This window comes from Trachypithecus francoisi, unplaced genomic scaffold (genome assembly GCF_009764315.1).
Source record: "Trachypithecus francoisi isolate TF-2019V2 unplaced genomic scaffold, Tfra_2.0 Lachesis_group16, whole genome shotgun sequence".
Taxonomy (NCBI): Eukaryota; Metazoa; Chordata; class Mammalia; order Primates; family Cercopithecidae; genus Trachypithecus; species Trachypithecus francoisi.
Window position 1 is genome coordinate 91,358,807 of NW_022681461.1, and position 21,499 is coordinate 91,380,305.

General features: G+C 42.8%; 1 protein-coding gene across 4 annotated transcripts in view; it reads left to right on the plus strand.

Annotated features, from left to right (window-relative positions):
* Nucleotides 1-21,499, plus strand: part of GNE (glucosamine (UDP-N-acetyl)-2-epimerase/N-acetylmannosamine kinase) — a 79,171-nt gene that overhangs the window by 18,418 nt on the left and 39,254 nt on the right. For 3 of the 4 annotated variants that reach the window (XM_033238107.1, XM_033238104.1, XM_033238105.1), the window contains exons 2-4: nt 9,126-9,331; nt 11,750-12,201; nt 21,014-21,166. In XM_033238107.1, coding sequence (XP_033093998.1) covers nt 9,126-9,331; nt 11,750-12,201; nt 21,014-21,166 — 811 coding nt within the window. Of the gene's footprint in view, nt 1-538; nt 679-9,125; nt 9,332-11,749; nt 12,202-21,013; nt 21,167-21,499 lie in introns of those variants that run through there. The other variant, XM_033238106.1, reaches the window with a different exon arrangement.

The following is a 21,499-nucleotide window of genomic DNA, read 5'->3' on the forward strand; positions in this document are numbered from 1 at the left end:
GGTCTCGCCCAATGTCCTGCAGGCCTGCACCACAGGGCCCCTCTTTGGCATAATTCGGGGCTCCGCCGTGTGGCTCGGGGTGGGCCCCGATGATCAGGGGAGGGGATGTAGAGGGAGGCTCAGGTTGACTTCTCCCCTGGGACAGTGCTGTCCAGCCAGGGGAGATGCTGAGTGTCCCGTGAGGAGCGGGGCAGGGCGGGGCGAGAGAGGGTGGAGAGCTGCCTGGCAGGCAAGCTGTCCTGGCGTGAAAAGGCTGGGCTAAAAGGTCTCCTCCCTGCTCTGACTCTACCTTCTGAGTCAGGGCTTCCTTGTATATTTGAGAAGCGTGAATTCCCCGCCTTATTTATTTGTTTGTTTATTTATTTTTGAGACGGAGTCTCGCTGTGTCGCCCAGGCTGGAGTGTAGTGGCGCAATCTCGGCTCACTGCAAGCTCCGCCTCCCGGATTCACGCCATTCTCCTGTCTCAGCTTCCCGAGTAGCTGGGACTACAGGCGCCCGCCACCACGCCCGGCTAATTTTTTGTATTTTTAGTAGAGGCGGGGTTTCACCATGTTGGCCAGGATGGTCTTAAACTGACATCAAGTGATCTGCCCATCTCAGCTTCCCAAAGTGCTGGGGTTACAAAGGAGTTAGCCACCGTGCCCAGCCAATGATGAACTATTAAACAGTGATTTGGGGCAAGTAAATTGTTTTCTCTGTGCCTCCTGTCTGTAGAATGGGGCTAATAGGAGGGCTGTGAGGATGAAATGAGTTAATACGTGTAAAGAAAGCTATTAGCACAATGTTTGGCACTTCAGAAGCACTCAGCAAATGTTTACTGTTGTTTCCTCTGTTCAGTGACTGCTTGAACCAAGTGTTCATTATTTTCAGTTGATTGCCTTAAAAATACTCTCTTCACAAATAACTCTTTCCACGGTTGAGTGGGACATTATTTTTCTGGAAAGTGTTAACACCCTTTTGCCAGCATTTATAATGGACAGTCTTGAGTTGAGAGAATGCAGAAAATAGCCGTTAAGAATTGGGTTTCTGCAGGGTGCGGTGGCTCACGCCTGTAATCCCAGCACTTTGGAGGCCAACGCAGGCAGATCACCTGAGGTCAGGAGTTCAAGACCAGCCTGGCCAACATGGTAAAACCTCATCTCTACTAAAAATACAAAAATTAGCTGGATATGGTGGTGGGCGCCTGTGATCCCAGCTACTCAGGAGGCTGAGACAGGAGAATGGCTTGAACCCAGGCAGCGAAGGTTGCAGTGAGCTGAGATTGCACCACTGTATTCCAGCCTGGGCGACAGTGAGACTCGGTCTCAATAAAAATAAAAAAAAAAATTGAGTTACGGTGGCTCATGCCTGTAATCCCAGCACTTTGGGAGGCCAGGCAGCAGATCACCTGAGGTCAGAAGATCGAGACTAGCCTGGCCAACGTGGTGAAACCCCGCCTCTACTAAAAATACAAAAAAATTAGCTGGGCACGGTGTCACATGCCTGTAATCCCAGCTACTTGGGAGGCTGAGGCAGGAGAATTGCTTGAACCTGGGAAGTGGAGGTTGCGGTGAGCTGAGATCGTGTCACTGCACTCCAGTCTGGGCAACAGAATGAGACCGTCTCAAAAACATAAAACAAAAAAACAAGAATTGGGTTTTTCAGCGATTGCCAGTGAGTTCAAGATGAAGGCAAACTTGTCTGAAAACTATCATCTATCTGTCTATCATCTGTCATCCATCCATTTGTCACCTATTATTTGTTCTTCTGTCTTTCTTTTGGTGGCTCAGGTACAATTACAGAATTGAAGAGTGTAATGGATGCGAGTATTCAGTCCCGCCTTCTGACTTTCTGAGCTCTGGGCTGGACAATGCACCTACTTCATAATGTTCATTTAAAAGATTGCTTGTCTTTATTTTTTATTTAAATTTAAATTTTTTGTAAGATAGGGTCTCACGGCCGGGCGCGGTGGCTCAAGCCTGTAATCCCAGCACTTTGGGAGGCCGAGACGGGCAGATCACGAGGTCAGGAGATCGAGACCATCCTGGCTAACACGGTGAAACCCCGTCTCTACTAAAATATACAAAAAACTAGCCGGGCGAGGTGGCAGGCGCCTGTAGTCCCAGCTACTTGGGAGGCTGAGGCAGGAGAATGGCGTGAACCCGGGAGGCGCAGCTTGCAGTGAGCTGAGATCCGGCCACTGCACTCCAGCCTGGGCGACAGAGCGAGACTCCGTCTCAAAAAAAAAAAAAAAAAAAAAAAAGATAGGGTCTCACTCTGTCACCCAGGCTGGAGTGCAGTGGTCCTTTTCCAATTTGTACTATAGTTTCTTTGAGGGAAAAAAATTATATAGCTGGGGAACACATATGAGAAGACTTTTTGCTATTTAGCCTCTTGTGGCTTTTAATTTAAATTTTTAATTTTTGTGAGGCAAGGCCAAGGCAGATGACTTGAGGTCAAGAGTTAGAGAACAGCCTGGCCAACATGGTGAAACCTCGTCTCTATTTAAAAAATACAAAAATTAGCCAGGCATGGTGGTGTGCACCTGTAATCCCAGCTACTTGGGAGGCTGAGGCAGGAGAATTGATTGAACCTGGTAGGTAGAGGTTACAGTGAACTGAGATTGCGCCACTACACTCCCCTGGGTGACAGAGTGAGACTCTGTCTCAAGAGAAAAAAGAAAAAAGCTGTGAGGCAAAACAAAGCATTCATGGTTTGTCAGTTTGTATTATTTTACAAAGAACAGTAAATGTTCCATCTGGCAGTACTAAAATGCTTAGTACTTACCAGTTACTCAAATGTTATTCTACCTAAACTGGGAGCAAGCTGGCTATATGAATAAACTGAAAAACAGAACAATGTTGCCTAAGGCCAGGTTTATAGACAAGTTTGCCTTCATCTTGAAATCACTGGTGATCTGAGAAACCCAGTTTTTTTTTTTTGAGACGGAATCTCGCTCCTGTCGCCCAGGCTGGAGTGCAGTGGCAGGATCTCAGCTCACTGCAACCTCTGCCTCCCAGGTTCAAGCGATTCTCCTGCCTCAGCCTCCTGAGTAGCTGGGATTACAGGCCTGCCACCATGCCCGGCTAAATTTTGTATTTTTAGTAGAGATGGGGTTTCGCCACGTTAGCCAGGTTGGTCTTGAACTCCTGGCCTCAGGTCATCCGCCTGCCTCGGCCTCCCAAAGTGCTGGGATTACAGGCGTAAGCCATTGCGCCCAGCCGAAACCCAATTCTTGAAAGCAGCTTTTTGCATTCTCTCAGTTCAAGACTGTCCATTGTAAGTACTAATGAAAAGTGATTGCATCCTTACAAAAGGAAATTTACTTGCCCCAGGCTGGATTTAAATTTTAATTTTTTTTAAGATAGGGTCTTGCTCCATCATTCAGGCCGGAGTGCGGTGGCACTATCATAACTCACTACAGCCTCAAACTCCTGGGCTCAAGTGATCTTCCTGTCTCAGCCTCCCAAATAGCTAGGACCGCAGGTGTGCACAACCACGCTCAGCTAATTAAAAAAAATTTGTTTGCAGAGACAGGGATCTTACTGTGTTGCCCAGGCTGGTCTTAAACTCCTGATTTCAAGGAGTCCTTGCCTCAGCCTCCCAAAGTGCTGGGATTACAGGCATGAGCCACCATGTCCAGCCAGATTTCTTGTTTTTATTTTTATATATGTTTTCTTGAGACAGAGTCTCACTCTTTTGCCCAGGCTGGAGTGCAGTGGTGTGATCTCCGCTCACTGCAACCTCTGCCTCCTGGGTTCAAGTGATACTTGTGCCTCAGCCTCCCGAGCAGCTGGGATTACAGGCACGCGCTGCCACGCCTGGCTAACTTTTTTTTTTTTTTTTTTGAAATGGAGTCTCCGTCAGTCTCCCAGGCTGGAATGCAATGGTGCAATCTTGTCTCACTGCAGCCTCCTCCTCCCAAGTTCAAGCAATTCTCCTGCCATAGCCTCCTGAGTGCTGGGATTACAGGTGCACGCCACCACACCCTTCTAAGTTTTATATTTTTAGTAGAGATGGGGTTTCACCATGTTGGCCAGGCTGGTCTCCAACTCGTGACCTCAGGTGATCTGCCCATCTTGGCCTCCCAGACTGCTGGGGTTACAGGCATGAGCCACTGTGCCCGGCCAAAGTTGAATGTTTTTGCTAAATTTTAGGGCTCGTATAACTCTTTGTATATTTGAAAAGTTGATGGCCAGCAATTTCCAAAATTTTGCCCTTTTAGATTTGGTATTTCCAATATCTTTAAACATTCTCATTCTACCATTTCATTGAGTCATAATTAAAAGCATTTTAAAAAGTAAGATTTGTGGCTGGGTGCAGTGGCTCACGCCTGTAATCCTAGCACTTTGGGAGGCAGAGGTGGGTAGATCACATGAGGTCAGGAGTTTGAGACTGGCCTGGCCAACATGGTGAAACCCCATCTCTACTAAAAACACAAAAAAATTAGGTGGGTGTGGTGGCGGGCACCAGTAATCCCAGCCACTTAGGAGGCTGAGGCACAAGAATCTCTTGAACTGGGGAGGTGGAGGTTGCAGTGAGCCAAGGTCATGCCACTGTACTCCAGCCTGGGCAACAGAGGGAGACTCTATTAAAAAAAAAAAAAAAAGTAAGATTTGCCCAAACTGTAGAATATACCAATTTTGTAATATACATCATGTATGTGTGTGTGTAGTGTATATATGTGTGTGTATACACATATATACATTATATATATACATATCATATATATATATATTTAGATAGAGACTCATTCTGTTGCCCAGGCTGGAGTGCAGTGGCATGATCTTGGCTCACTGCAAGCTCCACCTCATGTGTTCAAGTGATTCTCCTGCCTCAGCCTCCCAAGTAGCTGAGACTATAGGCGTGTGCCACAACACCTGGCTAATTTTTTTTGTGTATGTTTAGTAGAGATGGGGTTTCACCATGTTGGCCAGGCTGTTCTTTAATTCCTGACCTCACATGATACACCCACCTCAGCCTCCCAAAGTGTTGGGATTACAGACGTGAGCCATATATTTATTTATATTGTCATAGTTTATCCATGGAAGGACAGTTAAGAAACCAGTAACCATTTGCTTCCAGGGAAAATAACTAGCTAGCTGGGGAACACAGATGAAAAGACTTTTTGCGACTTAACCTCTTGTGACTTTTCAGTTTTAAACCATGTGAATATACTACCTAATCAAAAATTGAGTTAATTAAAATTATTTTTTAAAACCTCCCCTTAAAAAGGCATTTTATCTTAATTTTATTTTTAAGATTTGACTTCTTAAAAAAAGTTTGACTTTTTTAGGTTCTTTAGGTTTCTAGGTAACAATGTTGTATTTTTCACCGTTTATTTATATGGTCAGCTTGCTCTCAGTTTAGGTAGAATAACCTTTGAGTAACCTGGTAAATAAGCATTTTACTGCCAGATGGAACGTTTACTGTTCTTTGTAAAATAAATGCAAACTGACAAACCATGAATGATTTGTTCTGCCTCACCCAGCAAATTAAATATTACCAACAATTTATTCAGCTCAAATTTGATCACTGGAAGGGTTATATACAAGAACACTTAGGACAACCATTTTTGGAAGAATATTTTTGTCTCTTTAAAGATTAGATAGTGTGGCTGGGTGTGGTGGCTCATGCCTGTAATCCTAGCACTTTGGGAGGCCAAGGCAGGCGGATCATGAGATTAGGAGTTTGAGACCAGTCTGGCTAACATGCTGAAACCCCATGTCTACTAAAAATACAAAAAATTAGCCCAGCGTGGTGGCGCATGCCTGTAATCCCAGCTACTCAGGAGGCTGAGGCAGGAGAATTGCTTGAACCCAGGAGGCGGAGGTCGTAGTGAGCTGAGATCGAGCCACTGCACTCCAGCCTGAGTGGCAGAAGGAGACTCCTTATCAAAAAAAAAAAAAAAAAAAAAAAAGGCCAGGCGTGGTGGCCGCGGTGGCTCACGCCTGTAATCCCAGCACTTTGGGAGGCCAAGGTGGACGGATCATGAGGTTAGGAGATCGAGACCATACTGGCTAATACGATGAAACCCCGTCTCTACTAAAAATACAAAAAACTAGCCGGGCGTGGTGGCGGGCGCCTGTAGTCCCAGCTACTCGGGAGGCTGAGGCAGGAGAATGGCGTGAACCCAGGAGGCGGAGCTTGCAGTGGGCAGAGATTGTGCCACTGCACTCCAGCCTGGGCGACAGAGCGAGACTCCGTCTCAAAAAAACAAAACAAAAGGCCGGGCGCGGTGGCTCAAGCCTGTAATCCCAGCACTTTGGGAGGCCGAGACGGGCGGATCACGAGGTCAGGAGATCGAGACCATCCTGGCTAACCTGGTGAAACCCCGTTTTTTCTACTAAAAAATACAAAAAACTAGCCGGGCGACGTGGCGGGCGCCTGTAGTCCCATCTACTCGGGAGGCTGAGGCAGGAGAATGGCGTAAACCCAGGAGGCGGAGCTTGCAGTGAGCTGAGATCTGGCCACTGCACTCCAGCCTGGGCGGCAGAGCGAGACTCTGTCTCAAAAAAAAGAAAAAGAAAAAAAAAACAAAAAAGACCATATAGTGCTTAGGTCTTCTGAATATAACTCTCTTGGTGGAATGCTCGTTTCATTATATTGTATTTGTCATTGGGTGAAATTAGCTTCTACTGGGGATTATAAATTCAGAGTGGGCCTAATGATGGGACAGTTTGCATGGTCACAGAATTTTAGCTTAAGAGAGATGAGGTACCAACAGCAGAGGGCTACTAATGGAATTTCCAGTGAATTTCAGAGTTTACCCTCATCTAAAGGATGGCACCCCTAGAATTGGAATCCTTACTGAAGTGTCTCTGGATTCCTGATTACAGATTCTAAATATTGATACACTTACTGAAACATGAACATTGAGATCAGAGTCCATGAGGTTAAATTTTATGTTGATTTAGAGAAGTTTAACATGTTCCAAGCCTGGCTCAGTGGTGTATGCCTGTAGTTCTAGCTACTTATGAGGCTGGGGCAGGGGGGATTGCTTGAGCCCAGGAGTTCCAGGCTGCAGTGAGCTATGATCTTGCTTGTGAATAGCTACTGCACTCTGGCTTGGGCAACATAGCAAGATCCCGTCTCCAAAAATGTAAAAACTTTAAAAAAAATTCCATAAAACAAATCGCTTATTCCTTGCCTCTGATTTTACTTTTTGAATGGTGGGTATAGCATGGCAGGGAGGGATGAGCGAGCAGTGGAGCTAAGCAATAGTATATCTGTGAATGGGAGGGCCATAATGCTCAGAGCGAGGCAGCAACTGAGAAACATGGGGGAGGAGGACCTGAGGTTTGTGTGAAACCTTTCCAGAAAGGATGATACTTAGATTGAGTTTTGAAGGATGAGGAGAAAACCAGGCAAGGGGGAAGGGAAGTTTGAGGAAAAAGTAGGTATCATCTATAAAGGTACAGATATATGGAGATTCACTAGTTGAACTGGAGGCAGTTTGGTATGGCTGGCACTTTGGCACAGAGTAAGTGTAATTTTAGGCAGGGAAAGGAAGATCACTTTGAAAGTTTGTAGGAGGCCGGGCACAGTGGCTCATGCCTGTAATCCCAGCACTTTAGGAGGCTGAGGTGGGCAGATCACTTGAGGCCAGGAGTTCGAGACCAGCCTGGCCAACATGGCAAAACCCCATCTCTACTAAAAATACAAAAATTAGCCGAGCATGGTGGTGGGTGCCTATAATCCCAGCTATTTGGGAGGCTGAGGCAGGAGAATTGCTAGAATCTGGGAGGCGGAGGTAGCAGTGAGCCAAGCTCGTGCCACTGCACTCCAGGCTGGGTGACAGAGTGAGACTTTGTCTCAAAACAAACAAACAAACAAATAAATAAATAAATAATAAAGTTTATAGGAGGCAGGCAAACCACTTGACAGCGTTACGATCGTCCAGACCTAAAATGAGGGACTGGACTAGTGGAAGTCCTTGTAAGGATAAAGAGGAGGAGATAGATTTGAAAGACATTTAGGGGGTGGAATTGACACCATTTTGGAGATATGGGGCGAAGAACAGAAAAGACAAGGATTTCAAGGCATTTGGATGAATGAAATTGCATAACTCAGAGAACAATTGAGGAGGAACAGGTTTGGAAAAGAAAATTAGTTCAGTTTGGGACACTGACTTTAAGGTGGTTATAGGACATACAGCAGGAGATATCTGATAGGCATTTGGAGTTGTCAGTTTTGTTGGCACTGGTGTGTAGGTACTAATGAGGGCTTGAAGGTCAGGTTTTTATCTTACTCATCTTTCTTTGCCCAGCATTAATCACAATACCTTGTATTTAGGGAGTGTATAGTGTGAGAGTGAAGAGACTGTGTTCCTTATGAGACGTGATCTTGAATGTTGGGGCAGTAATTTTCCCTCTCAAGACCTGTGTTTCCCTTTCTATAAAGTGATGGGAGTTGAACTAGATCAGTGGTTCTCAACCACTGATTTTGTGACAACCTGCTATGTTGGGCTCATCTGTGAGTTATGGCAAGTAATTTTTAATAATAAAGAGCTGATATTTGCTCACCTTTTAAACAAGAGCTGATTTATCTCACTCCTTCTTAATGGCATTCCAATGTGTTTTCTTGAGTGTGAGAGGATGGGGTGGTGTTATAGTTAGTCTGCTGGAGTTTCTTTTTTTTTTTTTTTTTTTGAGACAGACTGTCGCTCTGTTATCCAGGCTGGAGTGCAGTGGCATGATGATCTCAGCTCACCACAAGCTCCGCCTCCCCCTCCTGGGTTCACGCCATTCTCCTGCCCCAACCTCCAGAGTGGCTGGGACTACAGGCGCCCGCCACCACGCCAGGCTGATTTTTTTTTTTTGTATTTTTAGTAGAGACGGGTTTCACCGTGTTAGCCAGGATGGTCTTGATCTCCTGACCTCGTGATCCACCCGCCTCAGCCTCCCAAAGTGCTGGGATTACAGATGTGAGCCATCATACCCAGTCTTGGAGTTTCTTAACTCTGGATATACCAATGGGAGAGTCACATAGAAGTGGAGGTGTATAAAAAGATTAAGAATCACTATATTAAATAGTGGTTAAGGACTTGAGACTGAAAATTTCTATTTCTGATTTAGAGAAGTTTAAAGTTTAGTTATATCTAGGAGTTATTCTGATTATAAAGTTTTTATTTTGGCAATTTCAGGAACTCTATTTTAAGAACCTCTCAAAACGAAACAAGCAAATCATGGAGAAGAATGGAAATAACCGAAAGCTGCGGGTTTGTGTTGCTACTTGTAACCGTGCAGATTATTCTAAACTTGCCCCGATCATGTTTGGCATTAAAACTGAACCTGAGTTCTTTGAACTTGATGTTGTGGTACTTGGCTCTCACCTGATAGATGACTATGGGTAAGACGAAAGCATTTTCTTATTCTTCATTGCAACAATGTGCTAGAAGGAGCTTGAGTTTTGTTAGCCAAACCATATAGGCCCAGCTTCAAATTCCAGTTCTGCTGCTTAGTTTTTATGTGGCCTTAGAGAAGTCACTTAGCATCTCTGAGCCTCAGTTTCCTCATTATAAAATGTAGTAAAAACTTATATTGTAAATTATTGTGAGGAATGGAGATCATGATATAGCACATCCATCACAATGATGCTGCTTAATAGATGATTGATAAATGGTAGCTATAAAAATATTACTGTTTGTTACTAGTTGTTACATTCAAAGAAATGCCACTTATAAATACATATTGTATGCATATAACAATGTGATTCCATGTAATCTGTTTTGTGAGCTCTAATGGCAAGTCTTTAAAACTGGTTTATAGGCCAACAGCATATAAAGTAGTAGATATGAAACAAGATTTTAAAAATCTAAACTGCAAGGTAGAGAGTTACATTACTGTGACCATTGGCATTTATTTTGGTGACATTAGGTTTGTTATTAATCACAGGCTACATTTAAAAAGTGAAAGTTGGGCCTGGTGCAGTGGCGCACACCTGTAATCCCATCACTCTGGGATGCTGAGGTGGGTGGATCACTTGAAGTCAGGAGTTCGAGACCAGCCTGGCCAACATGGTGAAACCCCATCTCTACTAAAAATACAAAAAACAAATTAGCCAGTTGTGGTGGCACATGCCTCTAGTCCTAGCTACTCGGGAGGCTGAGGCAGGAGAATCGCTTGAACCCGGGAGGCGGAGGTTGCAGTGAGCCGAGATCACACCACTGCCCTCCAGCCTGGGCAACAAGAGTGAGACTCCGTCTCAAAAAAAAGAAAAAAACAATAACAACAACAAAAAAACAAAGGTTGGACAATCTTTGAGAGAACAAGGTTTATTACATACATCTTGATGTATATAATAAAAAGGCATTTAGTGCACCCTTGTGGCATGAATACATTCATGTAGTCTCCAAAGAGGGTCACTAATACAGTACTATATCTGAAAGGACCTTGCATTAAAATAAAATTGTCCTTTTCAGACTATTCTTTAAAAACAAGGTGGGAATTTACTATTAGGAAATACTTAAAGAGTAGAGAAGAAACTTAATGGATAGCTCAGGGATCCATAGATTTTTTTTTTTTAATACAAAATGAATTCTGGCTATTTAGGAGCATCCTCTCGGTAGAATAGAAATTTTAGCTAGAACCTGAGATGAAAGTCTGAGTGGGTTCTTTTATTGCTGGGAGAAAGCTTTGACAGGAAGACTAGTGGAAGAGAGGCTCTCAGGGAAATGATAGTAGGTTTTTTATCTGCCTACCACAGTTTACCAAGGGTGGAAAAATAGTATTTATCTGATGAGACCATTAAATAGGAAATTTGACTAGTAGTGAATGAAAATGCATGTTTAAAGTACATTCTAACACAAGAAATTGGCTGCTTCCGGGGAGAAGAATTGGATGATTGGGAGACAAAAGTGAGAGACTTTTCACCGTGAAATGTTTTCTTAAAGAAAAAAGGGCTGGCTGGGCGCGATGGCTCACACCTGTAATCCCAGCACTTTGGGAGGTGGAGGTGGAGGTGGGCGGATCATGAGGTCAAGAGATTGAGACCATCCTGGCCATCATCGTGAAACCCTGTCTCTACTAAATATATAAAAATTAGCTGGGTGTGATGGCACACGCCTGTAGTCCCAGCTACTCAGGAGGCTGAGGCAGGAGAATTGCTTGAACCTGGGAGGTGGAGGTTGCAGTGAGCCGAGATCACAACACTGCACCCCAGCCTGGGCGACAGAGCGAGACTGTGTCTCAAAAAAATTAAAAAAACGGGTAAAGAACATTTTCCCCTAAGTGTATATAAAAAGTGCTGACCACTGTTAAAAGTTTAGTCTCATTCTTCCTAATAAAAAAATTCTCTGGCCGGGTGCAGTGGCCTACGCCTGTAATCCCAGCACTTTGGTAGGCCAAGGTGGGTAGATCACCTGAGGTCAGGAGTTCAAGACCAGCCTGGCCAACATGCCAAAACCCCATCTCTACTAAAAATAGAAAAATTAGCTGGGTGTGGTGGTACATGCCTATAGTCCCAGCTACTCAGGAGGCTGAGGCAGGAGAATCGTTTGAACCCGGGAGGCAGAGGTTGCAGTAAGCCAAGGTCATGCCACTGCACTCCAGCCTGAGCGACAGAGCAAGACTCCATCTCAAAAAAAAAAATAATCTTAATCAGGCTGTTTACATTTATGGTCTATGCTTTTTATGTTTGTAAGTTATACTTAAATTTATTTATTTTAATGTTTCTCACTTCAGGGTTGGTGTTAGATTGCTTTTCTTGTATGTTATGGCTCTGTGTTTAAGAACATGTTCTTAAATCTTTATTTCTTCCCGGTTTTAGAAATACATATAGAATGATTGAACAAGATGACTTTGACATTAACACCAGGCTACACACAATTGTGAGGGGAGAAGATGAGGCAGCCATGGTGGAGTCAGTAGGCCTGGCCCTAGTGAAGCTGCCAGATGTCCTTAATCGCCTGAAGCCTGATATCATGATTGTTCATGGAGACAGGTTTGATGCCCTGGCTCTGGCCACATCTGCTGCCTTGATGAACATCCGAATCCTTCACATTGAAGGTGGGGAAGTCAGTGGGACCATTGATGACTCTATTAGACATGCCATAACAAAACTGGCTCATTATCATGTGTGCTGCACCCGCAGTGCAGAGCAGCACCTGATATCCATGTGTGAGGACCATGATCGCATCCTTTTGGCAGGCTGTCCTTCTTATGACAAACTTCTCTCAGCCAAGAACAAAGACTACATGAGCATCATTCGCATGTGGCTAGGTGCGTATCTCAGACTTTAGGCCGTCTAATGGCTGTTTTTGTCAGAAAATGTTCCGTCTATTTCAATCCTTTTAGAAACTATTATGGATAGAATACTCTGTTAGCAATGAGAAGGCCAAGGTTTTAGTTCATAGACCTTGCCCTATGGTATGACTTTATCTCTCTAAGCTTCACCTTTTCTGTAAAATAGGCTTAGTGGATTGATTTTTAGAAATCTCTGCTATATATATAGAATGGAATGCTTTAATCCATTAAATATATTAGTTATAAGAACGATCCTAATATGTAAAGGGGGGGAGCTATAAAATTATAAGTATAATATGCCATTTCATTTTATTTATTTAATTTTTTGAGATAGAGTCTTGCTCTGTTGTCCAGGCTGGAGTGCAGTGGCATGATCTCGGCTCACTCTATCCTCTGCCTCCCAGGTTCAAGTGATGCTCCTGCCTCAGCCTCCCGAGTAGCTGGGATTACAAGCGTGCGCCACCACGACTGGCTAATTTTTGTGTTTTTGTATTTTTAATTTCACCACGTTGACCAGGCTGGTTTCAAACTCCTGACCTCAAGTATCTGCCCACCTTGGCCTCCCAAAGTGCTGGGATTACAGGTGTGAGCCACTGTGCCCAGCCATAATACGCCAGTTTAATAAAAATTGTAATAATGGAATGGTTAGGAAGTATGTACACCAAGTCATTTATTATATTTATTTCTGGTGTGGGATTATGGGTGTTTTTATGTTTGATTTTCTGATTTCTTTTTTTTTTTTTTGAGACAGAATCTTGCTCTGTTGTCCAGGCTGGAGTGCAGTGGCACAATCTCGGCTTACTGCAACCTCCACCTCCCAGGTTCAAGCGATTCTCTTGCTTCAACCTCCTGAGTGGCTGGGATTATTGACACATGCTACCATGCCTGGGTAATTTCGTATTTTTAGTAGAGATGGGGTTTTGCCATGTTGGCCAGGCTGGTCTCGAACTCCTGACCTCAGGTGATCTGCCTACCACAGCCTCCCAAAGTGCTGGGATTACAAGTGTGAGCCACCACACCTGGCCTGATTTTCTGAATTTTTTTACTACATTGGCAAAATGGTCATTTTTATTTTTAATGCTTTTCTTATAGGACAGTTGGAATACTCAGATTATGAATGTTGGAAGCAGTAAGTCATAAGTACTTGTTAATGTAAGGGATTATGATGATTATTATCAAAAAGCAAAAGTCATAGTTGTAGCATTAGAGTATATCTTTGTAAATAAGCCTTATGTTCCAACATTTTTAATGTTCAGTGCTCTAGCTTCCTAGAAATTATCTTTTGCTAATCAGAGGTAAAAAAAAAAAAAAAAAAAACAAGTTTACAAACAGAATGTCGGTTGGTTAATTTATAGTAAGAGTACTACCTAGGGGACAAATTAGGACTAATAATCTATTTAGGACCTTTCATTTCTAAGAGGCAGATCTATTGAATTATAAAACTAATGAGCAGAAAATTGATTTGGTTGGGTCAGGTATGGTGGCTCACCTTGTAATCCCAGCACTTTGGGAGGCTGAGGTGGGAGTATTGCTTGAGCCTAGGAGTTACAAGGCCAGCCTGGACAACATAGCAAGACCCTGTCTCTACAAAAAATAAGAAAATTAGCTGGGTGTGGTGGTGCATGCATGTAGTCCTAGTTACTTGGGAGGCTGGGATGGGAGGATCACTTGAGCCTGAGCAGTTGCGGCTACAGTGACCTGTGATTACACTGCTGCACTCTAGACCCTGTCTCAAACAAAACAAAACAAAACAAAAAACAATAACAAACAGAAAGAAAAAGAAAATTGAATAAGCAAAGAGATTTTGCATATTTTTAATCTAGATTACATTACATCAGTAAAGGAATTGGGCTTTCCTGCTATATAACATAAACCATTCTACATATTTCTGTTGTTCAGTCTGGAGTGCAGTGGTGCAGTCTTGTCCTCCTGGGCTCAAGTGATCCTACCATCTCAGCCTCCTGAGTAGCTGGGACTACAGGCATGTGCCACCATGCCCAGCTAATTTTTAAAATTTTTTTGTAGAGATGGGGTCTCACTATTTTGCCCAGGCTGGTCATGAATTCCTGGGCTCAAGCAATCCTCCTGCCTCGGCCTCCCAAACTGCTGGGTTTATAGGCATAAGCCACCGCACCTGGCCCATTCTAAATATTTCTAATCCTTGGACAGATTTGTAGTTATCAAGGGATTGTCTAGATAATGCTGGTGGAACAACCTTCCGTCTCTTCAGTCCTTTTTGTATGTTTCCAATGAAACACTCTTGGATTCTGTTCTAATTATACCATTAGTTCCATATGTATTCTGGAAAACTTGTATTACTGAAAAACTTATAATGAATAGAAAATAATAATGTGCCAGATGTGGTAGCATAGGCCTATAATCCCAGTACTTTGAGAGGCCAAAGTGGGCAGATCACTTGAGCCTAGGAGTTTGAGAACAGCCTGGGCAATGTGGTGAAACTCTGTCTCTACAAAAAATACAAAAATCAGCCGGGTATGATGGTGTATGCCTGTAGTCCCAGCTACTCTGGAGGCTGAGGTGGGAGGATTGCTTGAGTCTGGGAGGTCAAGACTGCAGACAGCCATGATTGTGCCACTGCACTCCAGCCTCGGTGACAGAATAAGACCCTGTCTCAAAAAAACAAAACACTAGTTTTGGCCAGGTGCAGTGGCTCACGCCTGTGATCTCAGCACTTTGGGAGGCCCAGGCAGGTGGATCACTTGAGGTCAGGAGTTGGAGACCAGCCTGGCCAACATGGTGAAACCCCATTTCTACTAAAAATACAAAAATTAGCCAGGCGTGCTGGCACGTGCTTGTACTCCCAGTTATTCGGGAGGCTGAGGCAGGAGGATTGCTTGACCCCAGGGAGGTTGCAGTGAGCCAAGATTGCATCACTGCACTCCAGCCTGGGTGAAGAAGCGAGACTCCGTCTCAAAAAAAAAAAAAAAAAAAGCATAAAACCCAGGGCAGACGCGGTGGCTCACGCCTGTAATCCCAGCACTCTGGGAGCCGAGGCGGGTGGATCATGAGGTCAAGAGATTGAGACCATCCTGGCCAACATGGTAAAACCCCATCTCTACTAAAAATACAAAAATTAGCTGAGCCTGATGGCACACGCCTGTAGTCCCAGGTACTCGGGAGGCTGAGGCAGAAGAATCACATGAACCTGGGAGGTGGAGGTTGCAGTGAGCTGAGATTGCACCACTGCACTCCAGTCTGGCAACAGAGTGAGACTCCATCTCAAAACAAAACAAAAACCAGCAAATAACCATTAGAAAGCAGAATGTAGCAAAATTGAATTGTACTTGTAGGGCTTAAGGTCCTATTTGGGACAATGTAAGCAGTTCTTTATGAAAAGAAGGACAACAGAATAGCTAAAACTGCATTTTTGTTTGTTTGTTTAAATCTTTAAACCAGTGAAAAAGAAAACTCAAGACAATGAGGCAGAGCCATCTACCACTGGGCAGTAATACCTTCTGTATAAAATCTGTGCCTGCTTCTCGATGTGCAACTTCTTTTTTTTTTTTTTTTGAGACAGAGTTTTGCTCTGTTGCCAAGGCTGGAGCTCTGTCACCTAGGCTGGAGTGCATTAGCACAGTCTCAGCTCACTGCAACCTCTGCCTCCTGGGTTCAAGCAATACTCTTGCCTCAGCCTCCTGAGTAGCTGGGACTACAGGTGCATACCACCATGCCCGGCTAATTTTTGTATTTTTAGTAGAGATGGGGCTTAACAATGTTGGCTAGGCTGGTCTCCAACTCCTGACCTCAGGTGATCCACCCTCTTCGGCCCTCCAAACTGCTGGGATTACAGGCATGAGCCACTGTACCCGGCCTTGATGTGGAACTTCTCATGTTATCACTCTGCTTATAAGAAGATAGGGTTGGGTAGACAGTATATAACATTGCAGCTTTGTAACCAGAATGTTCATGTATTACAATCTTAATTTTAAAATTAGCAAAGTTAAAAAAGCATGTTAAATTCCTAACAATGAAAGGTATATCACAGTAAATATAGGACTTTACAACAGAAAACAAAATGCCTTTATGGAGAGGATGTATGAAAGGGCTGAGGCTACTGAATGATGGATAGATAGACAGACCGGTAATAATATCAGAAGTGCAGGTGGAGAAGCAGGTGCAAACTTTGTATGAAATGTATTATTGCCAGGGATGAGTTGCTCTGGCTTATTGTCTTGTGTTTTACTTTTCCCTGGTCTAAAAAGACTTCTAGTTTTTGCCACTTTGCCATCCTTCTTTCATAAAGAAACTGCTGCCGGGCACAGTGGCTCACGCCTGTAATCCCAGCACTTTGGGAGGCTGAGGCGGGCAGATCACGAGGTCAGGAGATCAAGACCATCCTGGCCAACATGGTGAAACCTCATCTCTACTAAAAAATACAAAAATTAGCTGGCCATGGTGGCACAGGCCTGTAGTCCCAGCTACTCAGGAGGCTGAGGCAGGAGAATTGCTTGAACCCAGGAGGCAGAGGCTGTAGTGAGCCGAGATCATGCCACTGCACTCCAGCCTGGGCGACAGACTGAGACTCTGTCTCAAAAAACAAACAAAAAGAAAGTAAATGAAACAAAAAGCTGGTTCTTTGAAAAGATAAATAAGGCCGGGCGCGGTGGCTCAAGCCTGTAATCCCAGCACTTTGGGAGGCCGAGACGGGCGGATCATGAGGTCAGGAGATCGAGACTATTCTGGCTAATACGGTGAAACCCCGTCTCTACTAAAAAAATACAAAAAACTAGCCGGGCGACGAGGCGGGCGCCTGTAGTCCCAGCTACTCGGGAGGCTGAGACAGGAGAATGGCGTGAACCCGGGAGGCGGAGCTTGCAGTGAGCTGAGAGCCGGCCACTGCACTCCAGCCTGGGCGGCAGAGCAAGACTCCGTCTCAAAAAAAAAAAAAAAAAAAAGAAAGAAAGAAAAAAAAGAAAAGATAAATAAAACTGTTAGACCATTGGCAAGATTAACCAAGAAAAGAAGGGAGAAAATCCAAATAACCTCACTAAGAAATGAAACAGGAGATATTACAGCTGACACCACTGAAATACAAAAGATCATTCAGGGCTACTGTGAACACCTTTATGCACATGAACTAGAAAACCTAGAAGAGGTGAACAAATTCCTGGAAAAATACAACCCTACTAGTTTAAATCAGGAAGAATTAGATACCCTGAACAGATTAGTAACAAGTAGCAAGATGGAAATGGTAATTTAAAAATTACCAACAAAAAAAATTCCATGACCAGATGCATTCACAGCAGAATTCTACCAGACATTCAAAAAAGAATTGGTACCAATCTTTTTGACACTACTCCACAAGATAAAGGAAGAAGGAACCCTCCCTAATTTATCCTGTGAAGCCCCCATTACCCTAATACCAAAACCAGGAAAGGACATAACAAAAACAACTACAGGCTGATATCCTTGATGAACATAGATGCTAAAGTCCTTAACAAAAATACTAGCTAACCGAATCCAACAACGTATCAAAAAGATAATCCATCATGATCAAGTGGGTTTCATACCAGGGATGCAGGGATGGTTTAATGTATACAAGTCAGTAAATGTGATGTACCACATAAACAGAATTAAAAATCACATGATCATTTCAACAGATGCAGAAAAAGCATTCGAGAAAATCCAGCATCCTTTATGATTAAAACTCTCAGCAAAATTGGCATACAAGGGACATACCTTAATGTAATAAAACCCACAGCCAACATAATACTGAATGGGGAAAAGCTGAAAGTATTCCCTCTGATAATTGGAATGAGACAAGGATGTCCACTCTCACCACTCCTCTTCAACATAGTACTGGAAGTCTTAGCCAGAGCAATCAGACAAGAGAAGGAAAGGGCATCCAGATCAGTAAAGAGGAAGTCAAACTGTCACTCTTTGCTGACAATATGATTGTTTACCTTGAAAACCCTAAGGACACCTCCAGAAAGCTCCTAGAACTTATAAAAGAATTCAGCAAAGTTTCCGGATACAAGATTAATGTACACAAATCAGTAGCTCTTCTATACACCAGCAGCGACCAAGCAGAGAATCAAACCAAGAATTCAACCCCTATTACAATAGCTGCAAAATAAAATAAAATAAAATGCTTAGGAATATACCTAACCAAGGAGTCAAAAGACCTCTACAAGGAATATTACAAAACACTGCTGAAAGAAATCATAGGCTGGGTGCAGCCTGTAATCCCAGCACTTTGGGAGGCTGAGGCGGGCGGATCATTTGAGGTCATGAGTTTGAGACCAGCCTGGCCAACATGGTGAAACCCCGACTCTACTAAAAATACAAAAATTAGCTGGGTGTGGTGGTGTATACCTGTAGTGCCAGCTACTTGGGAGGCTGAGGCAGGAGAATCACTTGAACCTGGAAGGTGGAGGTTGCAGTGAGCCGAGATCATACCATTGCACTCCAGCCTGGGCAACACGAGTGAGAAAACATCTCAAAAAAGAGAAGAGAAGAAAGAAATCATAGACAACATGAACAAATGGAAACACATCCCATGCTCATGGATGGGTAGAGTTGATATTGCAAGAATGACCATACTGCCAAAAGCAATCTACAGTCAATGCAATCCCCATCAAAATACCACCATTATTCTTCACAGAATTAGAAAAAATAATTCTAAAATTCACATGGAACCAAAAAAGAGCCCTTATAGCCAAAGCAAGACTAAGCAAAAAGAACAAATCTGGAGGCATCACACTACCTGATTTCAAACTATACTATAAGGCCATAGTCACCAAAACAGCATGTTACTGGTAGAAAAATAGGCATATAGACCCATGGAACAGAATAGAGAACCCAGAAATAAACCCAAATACTTACAGCCAACTCATCTTTGACAAATCAAACAAAAATATAAAGTGGGGAAAGGACACCTTTTTCAACAAATGGTGCTGGGATAATTTGCTAGCCACATGTAGAAGAATGAAACTGGATCCTCATCTCTCACCTTATACAAAAAGCAACTCAAGATGGATTAAGGACTTAAATCTAATACCTGAAACTATAAAAATTCTAGAAGATTACATGGGAAAAACCCTTCTAGACATTGGCTTAGGCAAGGATTTCATGACCAAGAACCCAAAAGCAAATATGATAAAAACAAAGATAAATAGCTGGGACCTAATTAAACTAAAGAGCTTTTGCACGGCAAAAGGAACAGCAGAATAAACAGACAACCACAGAGTGGGAGAAAATCTTCACAATCTAGACATCTGACAAAAGACTAATATCCAGAATCTACAATGAACTCAAATCAGTAAGAAAAAAACAATCACATCAAAAAGTGGGCTAAGGACATGAATAGACAATTCTCAAAAGAAGATATACAAATGGCCAACAAACATATGAAAAAATGCTGAACATCACTAATGATCAGGGAAATGCAAATCAAAACCATAATGTGATACCACCTTACTCCTGCAAGAATGGCTATAATCAAAAAATAAAAAAACAGTAGATGCTGGTGTGGATGTGGTGAACAGGGAACACTTTTACACTGCTGGTGGGAATGTAAACTAGTACAGCCACTATGGAAAACAGTGTGGAGATTCCTTAAAGAACTAAACGTAGAACTACCATTTGATCCAGCAACCCCACTACTGGGTATCTACACAGAGGAAAAGAAGTCATTATTTGAAAAACATACTTGCACATGCATGTTTATAGCAGCACAATTCACAACTGCAAAGTCATGGAACCAACCCAAATGCCCGTTAATCAATGAGTGGATAAAGAAACTGTGGTGTATATATATATATATGATGGACTACTATGCAGCCATAAAAAAGGAATGAATTAACAGCATTTGCAGTGACCTGGATGAGACTGGAGACTATTATTCTAAGTGAAGTAACTCAGGAATGGAAAACCAAACATTGTATGTTCTCACTGATATGTGGAAGCTAGGCTATGAGGACACAAAGGCCTAAGAATGATACAGTGGACTTTGGGGACTTGGAGGGAAGAGTGGGAGGGGGCGAGGGATAGAAGACTACAAATAATGGTGCAGTGTATACTGCTCAGGTGATGGGTGTACCAAAATCTCACAAATCACTACCAAAGAACTTACTCATGTAACCAATTACCACCTGTACCCCAATAACTTATGGAAAAAATAATTTTAAAAAAAGTGAGTGGAGCTCACTTTCAGTTTTATGGGATAATATAGGCCCTATTGATAAATATCTTGCATTGTTTGACATAGCACTGTCAATCTAAACTTTTTGCTGAGGAACTGTCCTTGGGATCCCAGCCTAGGGATGAGCGGAACTCTCCTAGTCCTTTAACAGAGTTAGAAACACTTGCCACTTGAATCTGGTAGGTGATGGCATAGGGAAGCTCCTGTGCATTCTAGGAAATATGTTTAATGTTCGTTCAGCCTCAAAATGCCATGATCTGTAACATTATTCATTGATATTGCTGAATACTCACTAAAAACATTAGTTAGACATTGGGAAGAGTCACATTTTTCCAGTGCTTTGGAATAGTTTGGATTTTAAAACAGTGAATTTCTAGTGCCTGCTATTTAAAGTTATGTTTGTGGCAGCATGTCTTTGTAAAATGTTAAGTTTGCTGAATCCTTGGATTTGTTGCTGTAAGTTCTTATCATTTGACTCTAATTTGGATGCCCTGCTCACAATTTGACAAACTGTTTCTATCTTAGAATTTGTAAAAGCACAGACTTAGAATCTTGCTTTCAGAATTTGCTTCTTTCTAAGATTCTTAACTAATGAAGCAATGTGGTTTGATTTTCTTTAAACAGGTGATGATGTAAAATCTAAAGATTACATTGTTGCACTACAGCACCCTGTGACCACTGACATTAAGCATTCCATAAAAATGTTTGAATTAACATTGGATGCACTTATCTCATTTAACAAGCGGACCCTAGTTCTGTTTCCAAATATTGATGCAGGTAATTGAACTTGAAAATGAAATTATGCCACCTACTTTTTCCAATTTTATGTTTCTATTACTTCTTCTTTTAACTGCCTTCCTATCTTGCTCATCTTATCACTGAAGGGCACTCTATTCTGAAATGCATTCCCATTTTCAAAGGATTACCAATTTTGCTATAACTCAAAAAGTTTGTAATGTTTTTGCCAAGTCCAGTAGAAACTTAAAAATAGTCTGTCTACTGTCTACTTTAGTCTCATGTTTAGTACTAACATTTTCCCTCCAGTTTCCACCAGTTAAGAAACTGCAGTAGCCAAGAGACATAAATCTTAGAAGTTGAAGTGAAAGATGG